This window comes from Oncorhynchus gorbuscha, linkage group LG16 (genome assembly GCF_021184085.1).
Source record: "Oncorhynchus gorbuscha isolate QuinsamMale2020 ecotype Even-year linkage group LG16, OgorEven_v1.0, whole genome shotgun sequence".
Classification (NCBI taxonomy): Eukaryota; Metazoa; Chordata; class Actinopteri; order Salmoniformes; family Salmonidae; genus Oncorhynchus; species Oncorhynchus gorbuscha.
The window spans coordinates 2,583,976-2,603,061 of NC_060188.1; the positions used below are offsets into that span (position 1 = coordinate 2,583,976).

General features: G+C 48.3%; 1 protein-coding gene across 1 annotated transcript in view; it reads left to right on the top strand.

Annotated features, from left to right (window-relative positions):
* tfap4 (transcription factor AP-4 (activating enhancer binding protein 4)) overlaps positions 1 to 19,086 on the top strand; it is a 56,464-nt gene that overhangs the window by 31,868 nt on the left and 5,510 nt on the right. Inside the window, 2 exon segments of the mRNA XM_046305271.1 lie at positions 14,657 to 14,755; positions 15,096 to 15,284. Coding sequence (XP_046161227.1) covers positions 14,657 to 14,755; positions 15,096 to 15,284 — 288 coding nt within the window.

Genomic DNA, 19,086 nt, shown 5'->3' on the forward strand with positions numbered 1-19,086 from the left:
GTCTACAGGTGCAGGTGTAATACTGCTGGTAGTAACAGTACTACCAGTAGAGCTGGTATGTGTCTCTATGGAAGCAGAACAGCTTGTCGTCTACAGGTGCAGGTGTAATACTGCTGGTAGTAACAGTACTACCAGTAGAGCTGGTATGTGTCTCTATGGAAGCAGAACAGCTTGTCGTCTACAGGTGCAGGTGTAATACTGCTGGTAGTAACAGTACTACCAGTAGAGCTGGTATGTGTCTCTATGGAAGCAGAACAGCTTGTCGTCTACAGGTGCAGGTGTAATACTGCTGGTAGTAGCAGTACTACCAGTAGAGCTGGTATGTGTCTCTATGGAAGCAGAACAGCTTGTCGTCTACAGGTGCAGGTGTAATACTGCTGGTAGTAACAGTACTACCAGTAGAGCTGGTATGTGTCTCTATGGAAGCAGAACAGCTTGTCGTCTACAGGTGCAGGTGTAATACTGCTGGTAGTAACAGTACTACCAGTAGAGCTGGTATGTGTCTCTATGGAAGCAGAACAGCTTGTCGTCTACAGGTGCAGGTGTAATACTGCTGGTAGTAACAGTACTACCAGTAGAGCTGGTATGTGTCTCTATGGAAGCAGAACAGCTTGTCGTCTACAGGTGCAGGTGTAATACTGCTGGTAGTAACAGTACTACCAGTAGAGCTGGTATGTGTCTTTATGGAAGCAGAACAGCTTGTCGTCTACAGGTGCAGGTGTAATACTGCTGGTAGTAGCAGTACTACCAGTAGAGCTGGTATGTGTCTATGGACGCAGGCCGTACTTTTTAAAAACCATTTATCCGTTTGGAGCAAACGGAATGAGCAGCAGCTACGTTTGGCTACATGTGTACCGTTAGTTTAATTCCCCCGAGAGAGTAACGGTTAATGTGATTGGATGTTAATTATTTGACTAGTCTGCCTGTATTTGACATTGTGTTGTTATTTCACTGATGGCTTCATTTGATTTTTTGCAGTGAAGCGAGGCTACTCAGACGAGAGAGAAAACCTCAGCTACATGTATAGCCCCGGTGGAAAATGAGCTGTTTGAAAATGTGGGAAAAAAATTGGTCAACATTTTTATATATGTGAATCACATTTTTATTTGGTGTACCCCAGTTTGGGAATACCTGGTCTAGAGAGATCAGAGAGATTAAGATACTAGGTTACAGTCTAGAGAGATCAGTCAGACAAGACAGAGAGATTAAGATACTAGGTTCAAGTCTAGAGAGATCAGTCAGACAGGTATAGTGGGATAGTAGGTTCAAGTCGAAAGATTAGTCACACAGACAGGGATATTGGGTTAGTGGGTTCGTCTAGAGAGATCAGACAGGGATAGTGAGACAGTAGGTTACAGTTATAGAGATCAGACAGATTGGGTTAGTAGGTTCGTCTAGAGAGATCATAATATAATAATAATATAATAATAATAATATATATAATATGATCAGACAGGGATAGTGGGACATTAGGTTAAAGTCTATAGAGATCAGACAGGGATAGTGAGACAGTAGGTTACAGTCTATAGAGATCAGACAGGGATAGTGGGACGGTAGGTTACAGTCTATAGAGATCAGACAGGGATAGTGAGACAGTAGGTTAAAGATCAGACAGACAGGGATATTGGGTTAGTAGGTTCGTCTAGAGAGATCAGACAGACGGGGATATTGGGTTAGTAGGTCCGTCTAGAGAGATCAGACAGACAGGGAGATTGGGTTAGTAGGTTCGTCTAGAGAGATCAGACAGGGATAGTGAGACATTAGGTTACAGTCTATAGAGATCAGACAGACAGGGAGATTGGGTTAGTAGGTTCGTCTAGAGAGATCAGACAGACAGGGATATTGGGTTAGTAGGTTCGTCTAGAGAGATCAGACAGGGATAGTGAGACATTAGGTTAAAGTCTATAGAGATCAGTCAGACAGACGGAGATATTGGGTTAGTAGGTTCGTCTAGAGAGATCAGACAGGGATAGTGGGACATTAGGTTAAAGTCTATAGAGATCAGTCAGACAGACGGGGATATTGCCATGTCTGTTCAACTCCCAGTACATATGATTCTAGATATGTACAGTGCTGCTTGAAAGAATGCAAACCCTACAGGCTGGTTATTTATTCTGCTATAAAATATTAAAATAAACACATTAACCCCATTTCGTAATACATACATTCCATGTAAATGACAGAAACAAAAAATATATATATTTTCATTGTTTATTTAACAAAAGTGGTTTATTTAACAGAAACTCAGATTTGATGTGTGCTCAAATATGTGAGCCCCTTCAGTCAATAGTTATTAGCAGCGATAACTTGGAGTAACTGTCTCCTATAGCCAGTGATCAGTCTCTGACGTCTGTTTTGAGGGATATTTGCCCAATCCTTCTTACAGAACTCAGCCAATTGAGTGAGGTTTGAGGGGTGTCTGGCATGACCTGCCCGCTTCAGGTCCTGCCACAGCATCTCGGTTGGATTTAGGTCAGGACTTGGCCAATCCAAAACACAAATCTTCTTTCCCCTGAGCTATTCTCTGGCAGATTTGCTTTAATGCTTTGGATCTTTGTCTTGTTGGAAAACCCACTTCCGGCCCAGCTTTAGCTCTTTGACTGATGGCATGACGTTCTGTTCCAGAATCTCCTGGTTTACCTCAGAATTCATGGTTCCCTTAGTGATGTGGAGTCGTCCCGGTTCAGAGGAGTAAAAGCAGCCCCAGATCTTGACATTCCCATCACCATGCTTGACGTTGGGATAAGGTTATTTTGGTGGTAGACAGGGTTGGGTTTTCGCCAAACATAGCAGTGTTGATTGTGACCAAAAAGGTCCATTTTGGACTCATCGGTCCAGAGAATAGACTTCCAGAAACCTTCAGGTTTGTCCAGGTGGTCTCTGGAAAAGTTAAGACGGGCAGTTTGGTTCTTTTTTGACAGCAGAGGCTTCTTCCTAGCAACCCTCCCATGAATGGCATTTGGATTCAGTGTTCTTCTTATTGTTGAAGCACATTTACCTGAGATGCAGCAAGGGAGGTCTACAAATCTCTAGATGTTATATTTGGGTTGGTTCTTACCAGATTTATTATTGTTCTTCCCCCCCGACTGATGTGCTCTCAATACCCACGTCCTGATGTCCTCTGAGATCTCATTTCCTCTCAGCATGGCTTGCTTTGACTTCACCTGGTTGGGTTGTCATGCAGGTGAAAGAGGACCCAAAAGCGACTTAACAGAAACAGAGTTTATTTAAGTCCAAACAGGGAATAACAGAAATCCTCTAGTCTGTAGAGGGGAATAACTGGAGAAGCGGCCACAGACTGCAGGTCGCTTCGGGTAGGCGCAGGCCGTAGTAGACAGAGACACCTGCTCACACGCAGCATCTGATGAAGGCAAAAAACACGACAGGACAGGGCGATACACAATCACAGCAAAAACACGACAGGACAGGGCGAAACGCAATCACAGCATGGTGAATACTAAACAAGGAACCGACGGGACAGGAACGGAACACAAAGGAATAAATAGGGACTCTAATCAGGGGAAAGGATCGGGAACAGGTGTGGGAAGACTAAAAGATGATTAGGGGAATAGGAACAGCTGGGAGCAGGAACGGAACGATAGAGAGAAGAGAGAGCGAGAGAGTGAGAGGGGAGGGGGAGAGAGAGGGATAGAAAGAGGGAAAGAACCCAATAAGACCAGCAGAGGGAAACGAACAGAATGGGGAGCACAGGGACAAGACATGATAATAAATGACAAACATGACAGTACCCCCCACTCACCGAGCGCCTCCTGGCGCACTCGAGGAGGAATCCTGGCGGCAACGGAGGAAATCATCGATGAGTGAACGGTCCAGCACGTCCCGAGACGGAACCCAACTCCTCTCCTCAGGACCGTAACCCTCCCAATCCACTAAGTATTGGTGACCCCGTCCCCGAGAACGCATGTCCATGATCTTATGTACCTTGTAAATAGGTGCGCTCTCGACAAGGACGGGAGGGGGAGGGAAGACGAACGGGGGTGCGAAGAAAGGGCTTAACACAGGAGACATGGAAGACAGGATGGACGCGACGAAGATGTCGCGGAAGAAGCAGTCGCACAGCGACAGGATTGACGACCTGGGAGACACGGAACGGACCAATGAACCGCGGAGTCAACTTACGAGAAGCTGTCGTAAGAGGAAGGTTGCGAGTGGAAAGCCACACTCTCTGGCCGCAACAATACCTTGGACTCTTAATCCTGCGTTTATTGGCGGCTCTCACAGTCTTCCCCGCAGACAAAGGCAGACCGGTAGTGAAGCCTAAGGCGATGTGAGACCATGGTCGAGAAGGAATGGGGAGCGGTCTGAGACGACCGGCAGGAGGAGAGTTACCCGACTTAGTCTGCGCGCAGTCCGAACAAGCAGCCACGAAACGGCGCGTGTCACGCTCCTGAGTCGGCCACCAAAAGCGCTGGCGAATAGACGCAAGAGTGCCTCGAACACCGGGATGACCAGCTAACTTGGCAGAGTGAGCCCACTGAAGAACAGCCAGACGAGTGGAAACAGGAACGAAAAGGAGGTTACTAGGACAAGCGCGCGGCGACGCAGTGTGCGTGAATGCTTGCTTAACCTGTCTTTCAATTCCCCAGACTGTTAACCCGACAACACGCCCATAAGGAAGAATCCCCTCGGGATCAGTAGAAGCCACAGAAGAACTAAACAGACGGGATAAGGCATCAGGCTTGGTGTTCTTGCTACCCGGACGGTAAGAAATCACAAACTCGAAACGAGCGAAAAACAACGCCCAACGAGCTTGACGGGCATTAAGTCGTTTGGCAGAACGGATGTACTCAAGGTTCTTATGGTCTGTCCAAACGACAAAAGGAACGGTCGCCCCCTCCAACCACTGTCGCCATTCGCCTAGGGCTAAGCGGATGGCGAGCAGTTCACGGTTACCCACATCATAGTTGCGCTCAGATGGCGACAGGCGATGAGAAAAATAAGCGCAAGGATGAACCTTATCGTCAGACTGGAAGCGCTGGGATAGAATGGCTCCCACGCCTACCTCTGAAGGCGTCAACCTCGACAATGAATTGTCTAGTGACGTCAGGAGTAACGAGGATAGGAGCGGACGTAAAACGTTCTTTTAGAAGATCAAAAGCTCCTGGGCGGAACCGGACCACTTAAAACACGTCTTGACAGAAGTAAGAGCTGTGAGAGGAGCAGCAACTTGACCGAAATTACGAATGAAACGCCGATAGAAATTAGCGAAACCTAAAAAGCGCTGCAACTCGACACGTGACCTTGGAACGGGCCAATCACTGACAGCTTGGACCTTAGCGGAATCCATCTGAATGCCTTCAGCGGAAATAACGGAACCGAGAAAAGTAACGGAGGAGACATGAAAAGAGCACTTCTCAGCCTTTACGTAGAGACAATTCTCTAAAAGGCGCTGTAGAACACGTCGAACGTGCTGAACATGAATCTCGAGTGACGGAGAAAAAATCAGGATATCGTCAAGATAGACAAAAACAAAGATGTTCAGCATGTCTCTCAGAACATCATTAACTAATGCCTGAAAAACAGCTGGCACATTGGCGAGACCGAACGGCAGAACCCGGTACTCAAAATGCCCTAACGGAGTGTTAAACGCCGTTTTCCACTCGTCCCCCTCTCTGATGCGCACGAGATGGTAAGCGTTACGAAGGTCCAACTTAGTAAAGCACCTGGCTCCTGCAGAATCTCGAAGGCTGATGACATAAGGGGAAGCGGATAACGATTCTTAACCGTTATGTCATTCAGCCCTCGATAATCCACGCAGGGGCGCAGAGTACCGTCCTTCTTCTTAACAAAAAGAACCCCGCCCCGGCCGGAGAAGAAGAAGGCACTATGGTACCGGCGTCAAGAGACACAGACAAATAATCCTCGAGAGCCTTACGTTCGGGAGCCGACAGAGAGTATAGTCTACCTCGAGGAGGAGTGGTCCCCGGAAGGAGATCAATACTACAATCATACGACCGGTGAGGAGGAAGGGAGTTGGCTCGGGACCGACTGAAGACCGTGCGCAGATCATGATATTCCTCCGGCACTCCTGTCAAATCGCCAGGTTCCTCCTGAGAAGTAGGGACAGAAGAAACGGGAGGGATGGCAGACATTAAACACTTCACATGACAAGAAACGTTCCAGGATAGGATAGAATTACTAGACCAATTAATAGAAGGATTATGACATACTAGCCAGGGATGACCCAAAACAACAGGTGTAAACGGTGAACGGAAAATCAAAAAGAAATAGTCTCACTGTGGTTACCAGATACTGTGAGAGTTAAAGGTAGTGTCTCAAATTTGATACTGGGAAGATGACTACCATCTAAGGCAAACATGGGCGTAGGCTTGTCTAACGGTCTGAAAGGAATGTTATGTTTCCGAACCCATGCTTCGTCCATGAAACAACCCTCAGCCCCAGAGTCAATCAAGGCACTGCATGTAGCACCCGAACCGGTCCAGCGTAGATGGACCGACATAGTAGTACAAGATCTAGATGAAGAGACCTGAGTAGTAGCGCTCACCAGTAGCCCTCCGCTTACTGATGGGCTCTGGCCTCTTACTGGACATGAATTAACAAAATGTCCAGCAACTCCGCAATAGAGGCACAGGCGGTTGGTGATCCTCCGTTCCCTCTCCTTAGTCGAGATGCGAATCCCTCCCAGCTGCATGGGCTCAGTCTCAAAGCCAGAGGAGGGAGATGGTTGCGATGCGGAGCAGGGAAACACCGTTGATGCGAGCTCTCTTCCACGAGCCCGGTGACGAAGATCTACCCGTCGTTCTATGCGGATGGCGAGAGCAATCAAAGAGTCCACATCTGAAGGAACCTCCCGGGAGAGAATCTCATCCTTAACCACTGCGTGGAGTCCCTCCAGAAAACGAGCGAGCAGCGCCGGCTCGTTCCACTCACTAGAGGCAGCAAGAGTGCGAAACTCAATAGAATAATCCGTTATGGACCGTTCACCTTGGCATAAGGAAGCCAGGGCCCTAGAAGCCTCCCTACCAAAAACTGAACGGTCAAAAACCCGAATCATCTCCTCTTTAAAGTTCTGGAACTTGTTAGAGCAATCAGCCCTTGCCTCCCAGATAGCTGTGCCCCATTCTCGAGCCCGGCCAGTAAGGAGTGAAATGACGTAAGCAACCCGAGCTCTCTCTCTAGAGTATGTGTTGGGTTGGAGAGAGAACACAATCTCACACTGCGTGAGAAAGGAGCGGCACTCAGTGGGCTGCCCGGAGTGTTATGCAGGTGAAGGAGGACCCAAACGCGACTTAACAGAAACAGAGTTTATTAATGCTCAAAACCGAATAACTGAAATCCTCTAGATAGTAGAGGGGAAAACAACTGGAGAAGCGGCCACAGACTGCAGGTCGCTTCGGGTAGGCGCAGGCCGTAGTCAACTGAGACACCTGCTCACACGCAGCGTCTGAAGAAGGCACAAAACACGACAGGACAGGGTGATACACAATCACGGCAAAAAACACGACAGGACAGGGCGAAACGCAATTACAGCATGGAATACAAAACAAGGAACCGATGGAACAGGAACGGATCACAAAGGAATAAATAGGGAGTCTAATCAGGGGAAAGGATCGGGAACAGGTGTGGGAAGGCTAAATGATGATTAGGGGAATAGGAACAGCTGGGAGCAGGAACGGAACGACAGAGAGAAGAGAGAGCGAGAGAGTGAAAGGGGAGGGGGAGAGAGAGGGATAGAACCAAACAAGACCAGCAGAGGGAAACGAATAGCATGGGGAGCACAGGGACAAGACATGACAATAAATGACAAACATGACAGTACCCCCCCACTCACCGAGCGCCTCCTGGCGCACTCGAGGAGGAATCCTGGCGGCAACGGAGGAAATCATCGATGAGCGAACGGTCCAGCACGTCCCGAGACGGAACCCAACTCCTCTCCTCAGGACCGTAACCCTCCCAATCCACTAGGTATTGGTGACCCCGTCCCCGAGAACGCATGTCCATAATTTTATGTACCTTGTAAATAGGTGCGCTCTCGACAAGGACGGGAGGGGGGAGGGAAGACGAACGGGGGTGCGAAGAAAGGGCTTAACACAGGAGACATGGAAGACAGGATGGACGCGACGAAGATGTCGCGGAAGAAGCAGTCGCACAGCGACAGGATTGACGACCTGGGAGACACGGAACGGACCAATGAACCGCGGAGTCAACTTACGAGAAGCTGTCGTAAGAGGAAGGTTGCGAGTGGAAAGCCACACTCTCTGGCCGCAACAATACCTTGGACTCTTAATCCTGCGTTTATTGGCGGCTCTCACCGTCTGTGCCCTGTAACGGCAAAGTGCAGACCTCACCCTCCTCCAGGTGCGCTCACAACGTTGGACAAACGCTTGAGCGGAGGGAACGCTGGACTCGGCAAGCTGGGATGAGAACAGAGGAGGCTGGTAACCCAGACTACTCTGAAACGGAGATAACCCGGTAGCAGACGAAGGAAGCGAATTGTGAGCGTATTCTGCCCAGGGAGCTGTTCTGCCCAAGACGCAGGGTTCCTGAAAGAAAGGCTGCGTAGTATGCGACCAATCGTCTGATTGGCCCTCTCTGCTTGACCGTTAGACTGGGGATGAAACCCGGAAGAGAGACTGACGGACGCACCAATCAAACGACAGAACTCCCTCCAAAACTGTGACGTGAATTGCGGACCTCTGTCTGAAACGGCGTCTAACGGGAGGCCATGAATTCTGAATACATTCTCAATAATGATTTGTGCCGTCTCCTTAGCGGAAGGAAGTTTAGCGAGGGGAATGAAATGTGCCGCCTTAGAGAACCTATCGACAACCGTCAGAATCACAGTCTTCCCCGCAGACAAAGGCAGACCGGTAATGAAGTCTAAGGCAATGTGAGACCATGGTCGAGAAGGAATGGGGAGCGGTCTGAGACGACCGGCAGGAGGAGAGTTACCCGACTTAGTCTGCGCGCAGTCCGAACAGGCAGCCACGAAACGGCGCGTGTCACGCTCCTGAGTCGGCCACCAAAAGCGCTGGCGAATAGACGCAAGAGTGCCTCGAACACCGGGATGACCCGCTAACTTGGCAGAGTGAGCCCACTGAAGAACAGCCAGACGAGTGGAAACAGGAACGAAAAGGAGGTTACTAGGACAAGCGCGCGGCGACGCAGTGTGCGTGAGTGCTTGCTTAACCTGTCTTTCAATTCCCCAGACTGTTAACCCGACAACACGCCCATAAGGAAGAATCCCCTCGGGATCAGTAGAAGCCACAGAAGAACTAAACAGACGGGATAAGGCATCAGGCTTGGTGTTCTTGCTACCCGGACGGTAAGAAATCACAAACTCGAAACGAGCGAAAAACAACGCCCAACGAGCTTGACGGGCATTAAGTCGTTTGGCAGAACGGATGTACTCAAGGTTCTTATGGTCTGTCCAAACGACAAAAGGAACGGTCGCCCCTCCAACCACTGTCGCCATTCGCCTAGGGCTAAGCGGATGGCGAGCAGTTCACGGTTACCCACATCATAGTTGCGCTCAGATGGCGACAGGCGATGAGAAAAATAAGCGCAAGGATGAACCTTATCGTCAGACTGGGAGCGCTGGGATAGAATGGCTCCCACGCCTACCTCTGAAGCGTCAACCTCGACAATGAATTGTCTAGTGACGTCAGGAGTAACGAGGATAGGAGCGGACGTAAAACGTTCTTTTAGAAGATCAAAAGCTCCCTGGGCGGAACCGGACCACTTAAAACACGTCTTGACAGAAGTAAGAGCTGTGAGAGGGGCAGCAACTTGACCGAAATTACGAATGAAACGCCGATAGAAATTAGCGAAACCTAAGAAGCGCTGCAACTCGACACGTGACCTTGGAACGGGCCAATCACTGACAGCTTGGACCTTAGCGGAATCCATCTGAATGCCTTCAGCGGAAATAACGGAACCGAGAAAAGTAACGGAGGAGACATGAAAAGAGCACTTCTCAGCCTTTACGTAGAGACAATTTTCTAAAAGGCGCTGTAGAACACGTCGAACGTGCTGAACATGAATCTCGAGTGACGGAGAAAAAATCAGGATATCGTCAAGATAGACAAAAACAAAAATGTTCAGCATGTCTCTCAGAACATCATTAACTAATGCCTGAAAAACAGCTGGCGCATTGGCGAGACCGAACGGCAGAACCCGGTACTCAAAATGCCCTAACGGAGTATTAAACGCCGTTTTCCACTCGTCCCCCTCTCTGATGCGCACGAGATGGTAAGCGTTACGAAGGTCCAACTTAGTAAAGCACCTGGCTCCCTGCAGAATCTCGAAGGCTGATGACATAAGGGGAAGCGGATAACGATTCTTAACCGTTATGTCATTCAGCCCTCGATAATCCACGCAGGGGCGCAGAGTACCGTCCTTCTTCTTAACAAAAAGAACCCCGCCCCGGCCGGAGAGGAAGAAGGCACTATGGTACCGCGTCAAGAGACACAGACAAATAATCCTCGAGAGCCTTACGTTCGGGAGCCGACAGAGAGTATAGTCTACCTCGAGGAGGAGTGGTCCCTGGAAGGAGATCAATACTACAATCATACGACCGGTGAGGAGGAAGGGAGTTGGCTCGGGACCGACTGAAGACCGTGCGCAGATCATGATATTCCTCCGGCACTCCTGTCAAATCGCCAGGTTCCTCCTGAGAAGTAGGGACAGAAGAAATGGGAGGGATGGCAGACATTAAACACTTCACATGACAAGAAACGTTCCAGGATAGGATAGAATTACTAGACCAATTAATAGAAGGATTATGACATACAAGCCAGGGGTGACCCAAAACAACAGGTGTAAACGGTGAACGGAAAATCAAAAAAGACATAGTCTCACTGTGGTTACCAGATACTGTGAGAGTTAAAGGTAGTGTCTCAAATTTGATACTGGGAAGATGACTACCATCTAAGGCAAACATGGGCGTAGGCCTGTCTAACGGTCTGAAAGGAATGTTATGTTTCCGAGCCCATGCTTCGTCCATGAAACAACCCTCAGCCCCAGAGTCAATCAAAGCACTGCATGTAGCACCCGAACCGGTCCAGCGTAGATGGACCGACATAGTAGTACAAGATCTAGATGAAGGGACCTGAGTAGTAGCGCTCACCAGTAGCCCTCCGCTTACTGATGGGCTCTGGCCTCTTACTGGACATGAAATAACAAAATGTCCAGCAACTCCGCAATAGAGGCACAGGCGGTTGGTGATCCTCTGTTCCCTCTCCTTATTCGAGATGCGAATCCCTCCCAGCTGCATGGGCTCAGTCTCAAAGCCAGAGGGAGATGGTTGCGATGCGGAGCAGGGAAACACCGTAGATGCGAGCTCTCTTCCACGAGCCCGGTGACGAAGATCTACCCGTCGTTCTATGCGGATGGCGAGAGCAATCAAGGAGTCCACATCTGAAGGAACCTCCCGGGAGAGAATCTCATCCTTAACCACTGCGTGGAGTCCCTCCAGAAAACGAGCGAGCAGCGCCGGCTCGTTCCACTCACTAGAGGCAGCAAGAGTGCGAAACTCAATGGAATAATCCGTTATGGACCGTTCACCTTGGCATAAGGAAGCCAGGGCCCTAGAAGCCTCCTCACCAAAAACTGAACGGTCAAAAACCCGAATCATCTCCTCCTTAAAGTTCTGGAATCTGTTAGAGCAATCAGCCCTTGCCTCCCAGATAGCTGTGCCCCATTCTCGAGCCCGGCCAGTAAGGAGTGAAATGACGAAAGCAACCCGAGCTCTCTCTCTAGAGTATGTGTGGGGTTGGAGAGAGAACACAATCTCACACTGCGTGAGAAAGGAGCGGCACTCAGTGGGCTGCCCGGAGTAGCAAGGTGGGTTATTAACCCTGGGTTCAGGAGGCTCGGCAGGCCAGGGAGTAACAGGTGGCACGAGACGTAGACTCTGGAACTGTCCAGAGAGGTCGGAAACCTGAGCGGCCAGGTTCTCCACGGCATGACGAGCAGCAGACAATTCCTGCTCGTGTCTGCCGAGCATGGCTCCTTGGATCTCGACGGCAGTGTAACGAGCGTCTGAAGTCGCTGGGTCCATTCTTTGATCGGTTCCTTCTGTTATGCAGGTGAAGGAGGACCCAAACGCGACTTAACAGAAACAGAGTTTATTAATGCTCAAAACCGAATAACTGAAATCCTCTAGATAGTAGAGGGGAAAACAACTGGAGAAGCGGCCACAGACTGCAGGTCGCTTCGGGTAGGCGCAGGCCGTAGTCAACTGAGACACCTGCTCACACGCAGCGTCTGAAGAAGGCACAAAACACGACAGGACAGGGTGATACACAATCACGGCAAAAACACGACAGGACAGGGCGAAACGCAATTACAGCATGGAATACAAAACAAGGAACCGATGGAACAGGAACGGATCACAAAGGAATAAATAGGGAGTCTAATCAGGGGAAAGGATCGGGAACAGGTGTGGGAAGGCTAAATGATGATTAGGGGAATAGGAACAGCTGGGAGCAGGAACGGAACGACAGAGAGAAGAGAGAGCGAGAGAGTGAAAGGGGGAAGGGGAGAGAGAGGGATAGAACCAAACAAGACCAGCAGAGGGAAACGAATAGCATGGGGAGCACAGGGACAAGACATGACAATAAATGACAAACATGACACGGAGTAGCAAGGTGGGTTATTAACCCTAGGTTCTGGAGGCTCGGCAGGCCAGGAAGTAACAGGTGGCACGAGACGTAGACTCTGGAACTGTCCAGAGAGGTCGGAAACCTGAGCGGCCAGGTTCTCCACGGCATGGCGAGCAGCAGACAATTCCTGCTCGTGTCTGCCGAGCATGGCTCCTTGGATCCTGACGGCAGTGTAACGAGCGTCTGAAGTCGCTGGGTCCATTCCTTGGTCGGTTCCTTCTGTCGTGCAGGTGAAAGAGGACCCAAAAGCGACTTAACAGAAACAGAGTTTATTTAAGTCCAAACAGGGAATAACAGAAATCCTCTAGTCTGTAGAGGGGAATAACTGGAGAAGCGGCCACAGACTGCAGGTCGCTTCGGGTAGGCGCAGGCCGTAGTAGACAGAGACACCTGCTCACACGCAGCATCTGATGAAGGCAAAAAACACGACAGGACAGGGCGATACACAATCACAGCAAAAACACGACAGGACAGGGCGAAACGCAATCACAGCATGGTGAATACTAAACAAGGAACCGACGGGACAGGAACGGAACACAAAGGAATAAATAGGGACTCTAATCAGGGGAAAGGATCGGGAACAGGTGTGGGAAGACTAAAAGATGATTAGGGGAATAGGAACAGCTGGGAGCAGGAACGGAACGATAGAGAGAAGAGAGAGCGAGAGAGTGAGAGGGGGAGGGGGAGAGAGAGGGATAGAAAGAGGGAAAGAACCCAATAAGACCAGCAGAGGGAAACGAACAGAATGGGGAGCACAGGGACAAGACATGATAATAAATGACAAACATGACATGGGTAACACCAAACTGACCAGGTTTCTTATCTCTATTTGTCAGAGTCCCACCCAAACTCTTTCCTAACGACCTCTCCTTTGATTGGGTCATTTGGTACCAAATGATTTTACCCACCTGATTCTACATACCTACTTGATTTAACCAATGCAACTTGTGGTTCACTTATTTTTGCACCTGCACTAATTCCATTTTTAATGTTGTTTTTCTATTACAAGCATCATTTCCTCTACACCAACATATGGTATTGGTAAATATAAACCTGTTATGTCAGATCAAAAAGACTGGTTCTGATTAAATGAATATTTTATGGTAAAAACTAAACACATCTGTAATAGAACAATGGGCTCACTAACTTTCAAGCAGACCTGTAACACCTACTGATAAGTTGATAGACAAGTCTTCCCTTTGAAGTTGTACAGGCTCTTGTTGCTGCTACAGCACCAGTCAAGAGGCTCTAGTTGCTGCTACAGCACCAGTCAAGAGGCTCTAGTTGCTGCTACAGCACCAGTCAAGAGGCTCTAGTTGCTGCTACAGCACCAGTCAAGAGGCTCTAGTTGCTGCTACAGCACCAGTCAAGAGGCTCTAGTTGCTGCTACAGCACCAGTCAAGAGGCTCTAGTTGCTGCTACAGCACCAGCCAAGAGGCTCTAGTTGCTGCTACAGCACCAGTCAAGAGGCTCTAGTTGCTGCTACAGCACCAGTCAAGAGGCTCTAGTTGCTGCTACAGCACCAGTCAAGAGGCTTTAGTTGCTGCTACAGCACCAGCCAAGAGGCTCTAGTTGCTGCTACAGCACCAGTCAAGAGGCTCTAGTTGCTGCTACAGCACCAGCCAAGAGGCTCTAGTTGCTGCTACAGCACCAGCCAAGAGGCTCTAGTTGCTGCTACAGCACCAGCCAAGAGGCTCTAGTTGCTGCTACAGCACCAGCCAAGAGGCTCTAGTTGCTGCTACAGCACCAGCCAAGAGGCTCTAGTTGCTGCTACAGCACCAGCCAATAGGCTCCAGTTGCTGCTACATCACCAGTCAAGAGGCTCTTGTTGCTGTTACAGCACCAGTCAAGAGGCTCTAGGTGCTTCTACAGCACCAGTCAAGAGGCTCTTGTTGCTTCTACAGTACCAGCCAAGAGGCTCTTGTTGCTTCTACAGCACCAGCCAAGAGGCTCTTGTTACTGCTATGTAACATTTTGTCGTAGTTATAACAATGTTCACTCCTCTACAGGCGGCCATCTTGCAGCAGACAGCAGAGTACATCTTCGCTCTGGAGCAGGAGAAGACACGGCTACTGCAACAGAACAGCCAGCTCAAACGCTTCATTCAGGTGAGACACCGTCATCATTTGGTGTCACTAGTGTGCACCCCCCCCCCATTAAGTTTAGATACGCAGTTGTTCCTACCAGCATGTGGCTCTCTAGACACACTACTGTGCTCAGAATCATTACTTTGTTTTTTAACAATAGTAATCTGGCCTCAGTAGATGAGAAATGTTCTACTATTCTCAGCACTTAAAATTCAGTTTACTTTCCTGTGTCCATTCCTTAGTTCATAGACTGTTCATCAAACACACTACAATGGAAGGAATCACCTGTCGTAGTCCAAATCAACCCTATCTTAGTCCTCCATGACTTACTCTCCCTCTGCTCCCTCTCTTGCTCCAACAGGAGTTCAGCGGCTCCTCCCCAAAGAGGAGGCGCGGGGCGGAGGAGAAGGATGAAGGGATCGGTTCCCCAGACATTTTGGAGGAGGAGAAGACGGATGACCTGCGGAGGGAGATGGTGGAGCTGAGACAGCAGCTGGACAAGGAGCGCTCTGTCCGCATGATGCTGGAGGAGCATTTGAGACAGGAGGGGGTAGGAACAGAGACACACAACCACAAGTAATTGTCAGGAACCTCCGTATTCAGGGTTTGCACAGCGTGTTTGTTTGAAGTGATTGAAGTACTTGAATTTGGAGCTCAGAAAATCAAGTACTGGAAAACCTTGAGTTGAAAATCAGTCATTTCCTCAATTTGGTCATTAAAAAGTCCCTGAAAATAGGCTATTTATAAACTCTCCTGCTCCAATATAATTATCCAATGATTTTGATTTTTGATCCGTTTTTGTGAGAGTTTCCCAGCGTTTCAATTGACGGGTGTTGGGCTAGTTTGTTGAGGTCAACAGCATATTGACTTCAACTTGGCGTTCCATGACAAAGGAAACCGTTTTTTGTTGTTGCTTTCTTGTTTGAAAAACATGACACAAAACTAGAGGTCGACCAACTATGATTTTTCAACGCCGATGCCGATATTGGAGGACCAAAAAAGCCGATACTGATTAATCAGCCGATTTGTATATATACACTGCTCAAAAAAACACTAAAATAAGGGAACACTAAAATAACACATCCTAGATCTGAATGAACGAAAGATTCTTATTAATTACTTTTTTCTTTACATAGTTGAATGTGCTGACAACAAAATCACACAAAAATTATCAATGGAAATCAAATTTATCAACCCATGGCGGTCTGGATTTGGAGTCACACTCAAAATTAAAGTGGAAAACCACACTACAGGCTGATCCAACTTTGATGTAATGTTCTTAAAACAAGTCAAAATGAGGCTCAGTAGTGTGTGTGGCCTCCACGTGCCTGTATGACCTCCCTACAACGCCTGGGCATGCTCCTGATGAGGTGGCGGATGGTCTCCTGAGGGATCTCCTCCCAGACCTGGACTAAAGCATCCGCCAACTCCTGGACAGTCTGTGGTGCAACGTGGTGTTGGTGGATGGAGCGAGACATGATGTCCCAGATGTGCTCAATTGGATTCAGGTCTGGGGAACGGGCGGGCCAGTCCATGGCATCAATTCCTTCCTCTTGCAGGAACTGCTGACACACTCCAGCCACATGAGGTCTAGCATTGTCTTGCATTAGGAGGAACCCAGGGCCAACCGCACCAGCATATGGTCTCACAAGGGGACTGAGGATCTCATCTCGGTACCTAATGGCAGTCAGGCTACCTCTGGCGATCACATGGAGGGCTGTGCGGCTCCCCAAAGAAATGCCACCCCACATCATGACTGACCCATCGCCAAACCGGTCATGCTGGAGGATGTTGCAGGCAGCAGAACGTTCTCCACGGCGTCTCCAGACTCTGTCACATCTGTCACATGTGCTCAGTGTGAACCTGCTTTCTTCTGTGAAGAGCACAGGGCGCCAGTGGCAAATTTGCCAAACTTGGTGTTCTCTGGCAAATGACAAAACGTCCTGCACGGTGTTGGGCTATAAGCACAACCCCCACCTGTGGACGTCGGGCCCTCATACCACACTCATGGAGTCTGTTTCTGACCGTTTGAGCAGACACGTGCACATTTGTGGCCTGCTGGGAGTCATTTTGCAGGGCTCTGGCAGTGCTCCTCCTTGCACAAAGGCAGAGGTAGCGGTCCTGCTGCTGGGTTGTTGCCTTCCTACGGCCTCCTCCACGTCTCCTGATGTACTGGCCTGTCTCCTGGTAGCGCCTCCATGCTCTGGACACTACGCTGACAGACACAGCAAACCTTCTTGCCACAGCTCGCATTGATGTGCCATCCTGGATGAGCTGCACTACCTGAGGCACTTGTGTGGGTTGTAGACTCCGTCTCATGCTACCACTAGAGTGAAAGCCAACGCCAGCATTCAAAAGTGACCAAAACATCAGCCAGGAAGCATAGGAACTGAGAAGTGTTCTGTGGTTATAACCTGCAGAACCACTCCTTTATTGGGGGTGTCTTGCTAATTGCCTATAATTTCCACCTGTTGTCTATTCCATTTGCACAACAGCATGTGAAATTTATTGTCAATCAATGTTGCTTCCTAAGTGGACAGTTTGATTTCACAGAAGTGTGATTGACTTGGAGTTACATTGTGTTGTTTAAGTGTTCCCTTTATTTTTTTTTAACAGTGTATAATAACACATAAATAGGAGCCTTATGTCATTTAATATGGTCAAAACCTTGAAACTTTCATTTCGAAAACAAAACGTTTATTCTTTCAGTGAAATACAGAACCGTTCCGTATTACAAAGTCCCTAGTTAAAATTAAATTCATGTTAATTTTGCATCCCTAAGTCTAAATATTGCTGTTACATTGTACAATCTTCAATGTTATGTTATAATTATTTACAATTCTGGCAAGTTAATTATGGTCTTTGCTCGGAATAAATGGACTTCACACAGTTTTCAACGAGCCAAACTGGTGCATAAACCCGGACTCTGCTTGCACGGAACACAAGAGAAGTGACACAATTTCCCTAGTTAAAATGAAATTCATGTTTGAAGGCAATATTAACTAAATATGCAGGTTTAAAAAATATATACTTGTGTATTGATTTTAAGGAAGGCATTGATATTTATGGTTAGGTACACATTGGTGCAACAACAGTGCTTTTTTCGAGAATGCGCTTGTTAAATCATCACCCATTTGGTGAAGTAGGCTGTGATTCGATGATAAATTAACAGGCACCGCATCGATTATATGCAACGCAGGACAAGCTAGTTAAACTAGTAATATCATCAACCATGTGTAGTTAGCTAGTGACTATGTTAAGATTGATTGTTTTTCATAAGATCAGTTTAATGCTAGTGAGCAACTTACCTTGGCTTCTTGCTGCAGTCACATAACAGGTAGTCAGCCTGCCACGCAGTCTCCTCGTTGAGTGCAATGTAATCGGCCATAATCGGTGTCCAAAAATGGCGATCGCCGATTGTTATGAAAACTTGAAATCGGTCCTAATTAATCGGCCATTCCGATTAATCGGTCGACCTCTATACAAAACCCTTATACATCTGAAATGGCGAGGGTGAGATTAATGCTACTGTTAGCCTACATGGACAGGGTGAGATTAATGCTACTGGTAGTCTCCATGGACAGGGTGAGATTAATGCTACTGGTAGCCTACATGGACAGGGTGAGATTAATGCTACTGGTAGCCTACACGGACAGGTTGAGATTAATGCTACTGGTAGCCTACATGGACAGGGTGAGATTAATGCTACTGGTAGTCTACATGGACAGGGTGAGATTAATGCTACTGTTAGCCTACATGGACAAGGTGAGATTAATGCTACTGGTAGCCTACGTGGACAGGGTGAGATTAATGCTACTGTTAGCCTACATGGACAAGGGGAGATTAATGCTACTGGTAGCCTACATGGACAGGGTGAGATTAATGCTACTGTTAGCATACATGGACAAGGTGAGATTAATGCTACTGGTAGCCTACATGGACAAGGTGAGATTAATGCTACTGGTAGCCTACATGGACAGGGTGAGATTAATGCTACTGGTAGTTACCACGACAGGGTGAGATTAATGCTACTGGTAGCCTACATGGACAGGGTGAGATGAATGCTACTGGTAGCCTACATGGACAGGGTGAGATGAATGCTACTGGTAGTTACCACGACAGGGTGAGATTAATGCTACTGGTAGCCTACATGGACAGGGTGAGATGAATGCTACTGGTAGTCCGCATGGACAGGGTGAGATTAATGCTACTGGTAGCCTACATGGACAGGGTGAGATTATTGCTACTGGTAGCCTACATGGACAAGGTGAGATTAATGCTACTGGTAGTCTACCACGACAGGGTGAGATTATTGCTACTGGTAGCCTACATGGACAGGCTTTATCAGTGTG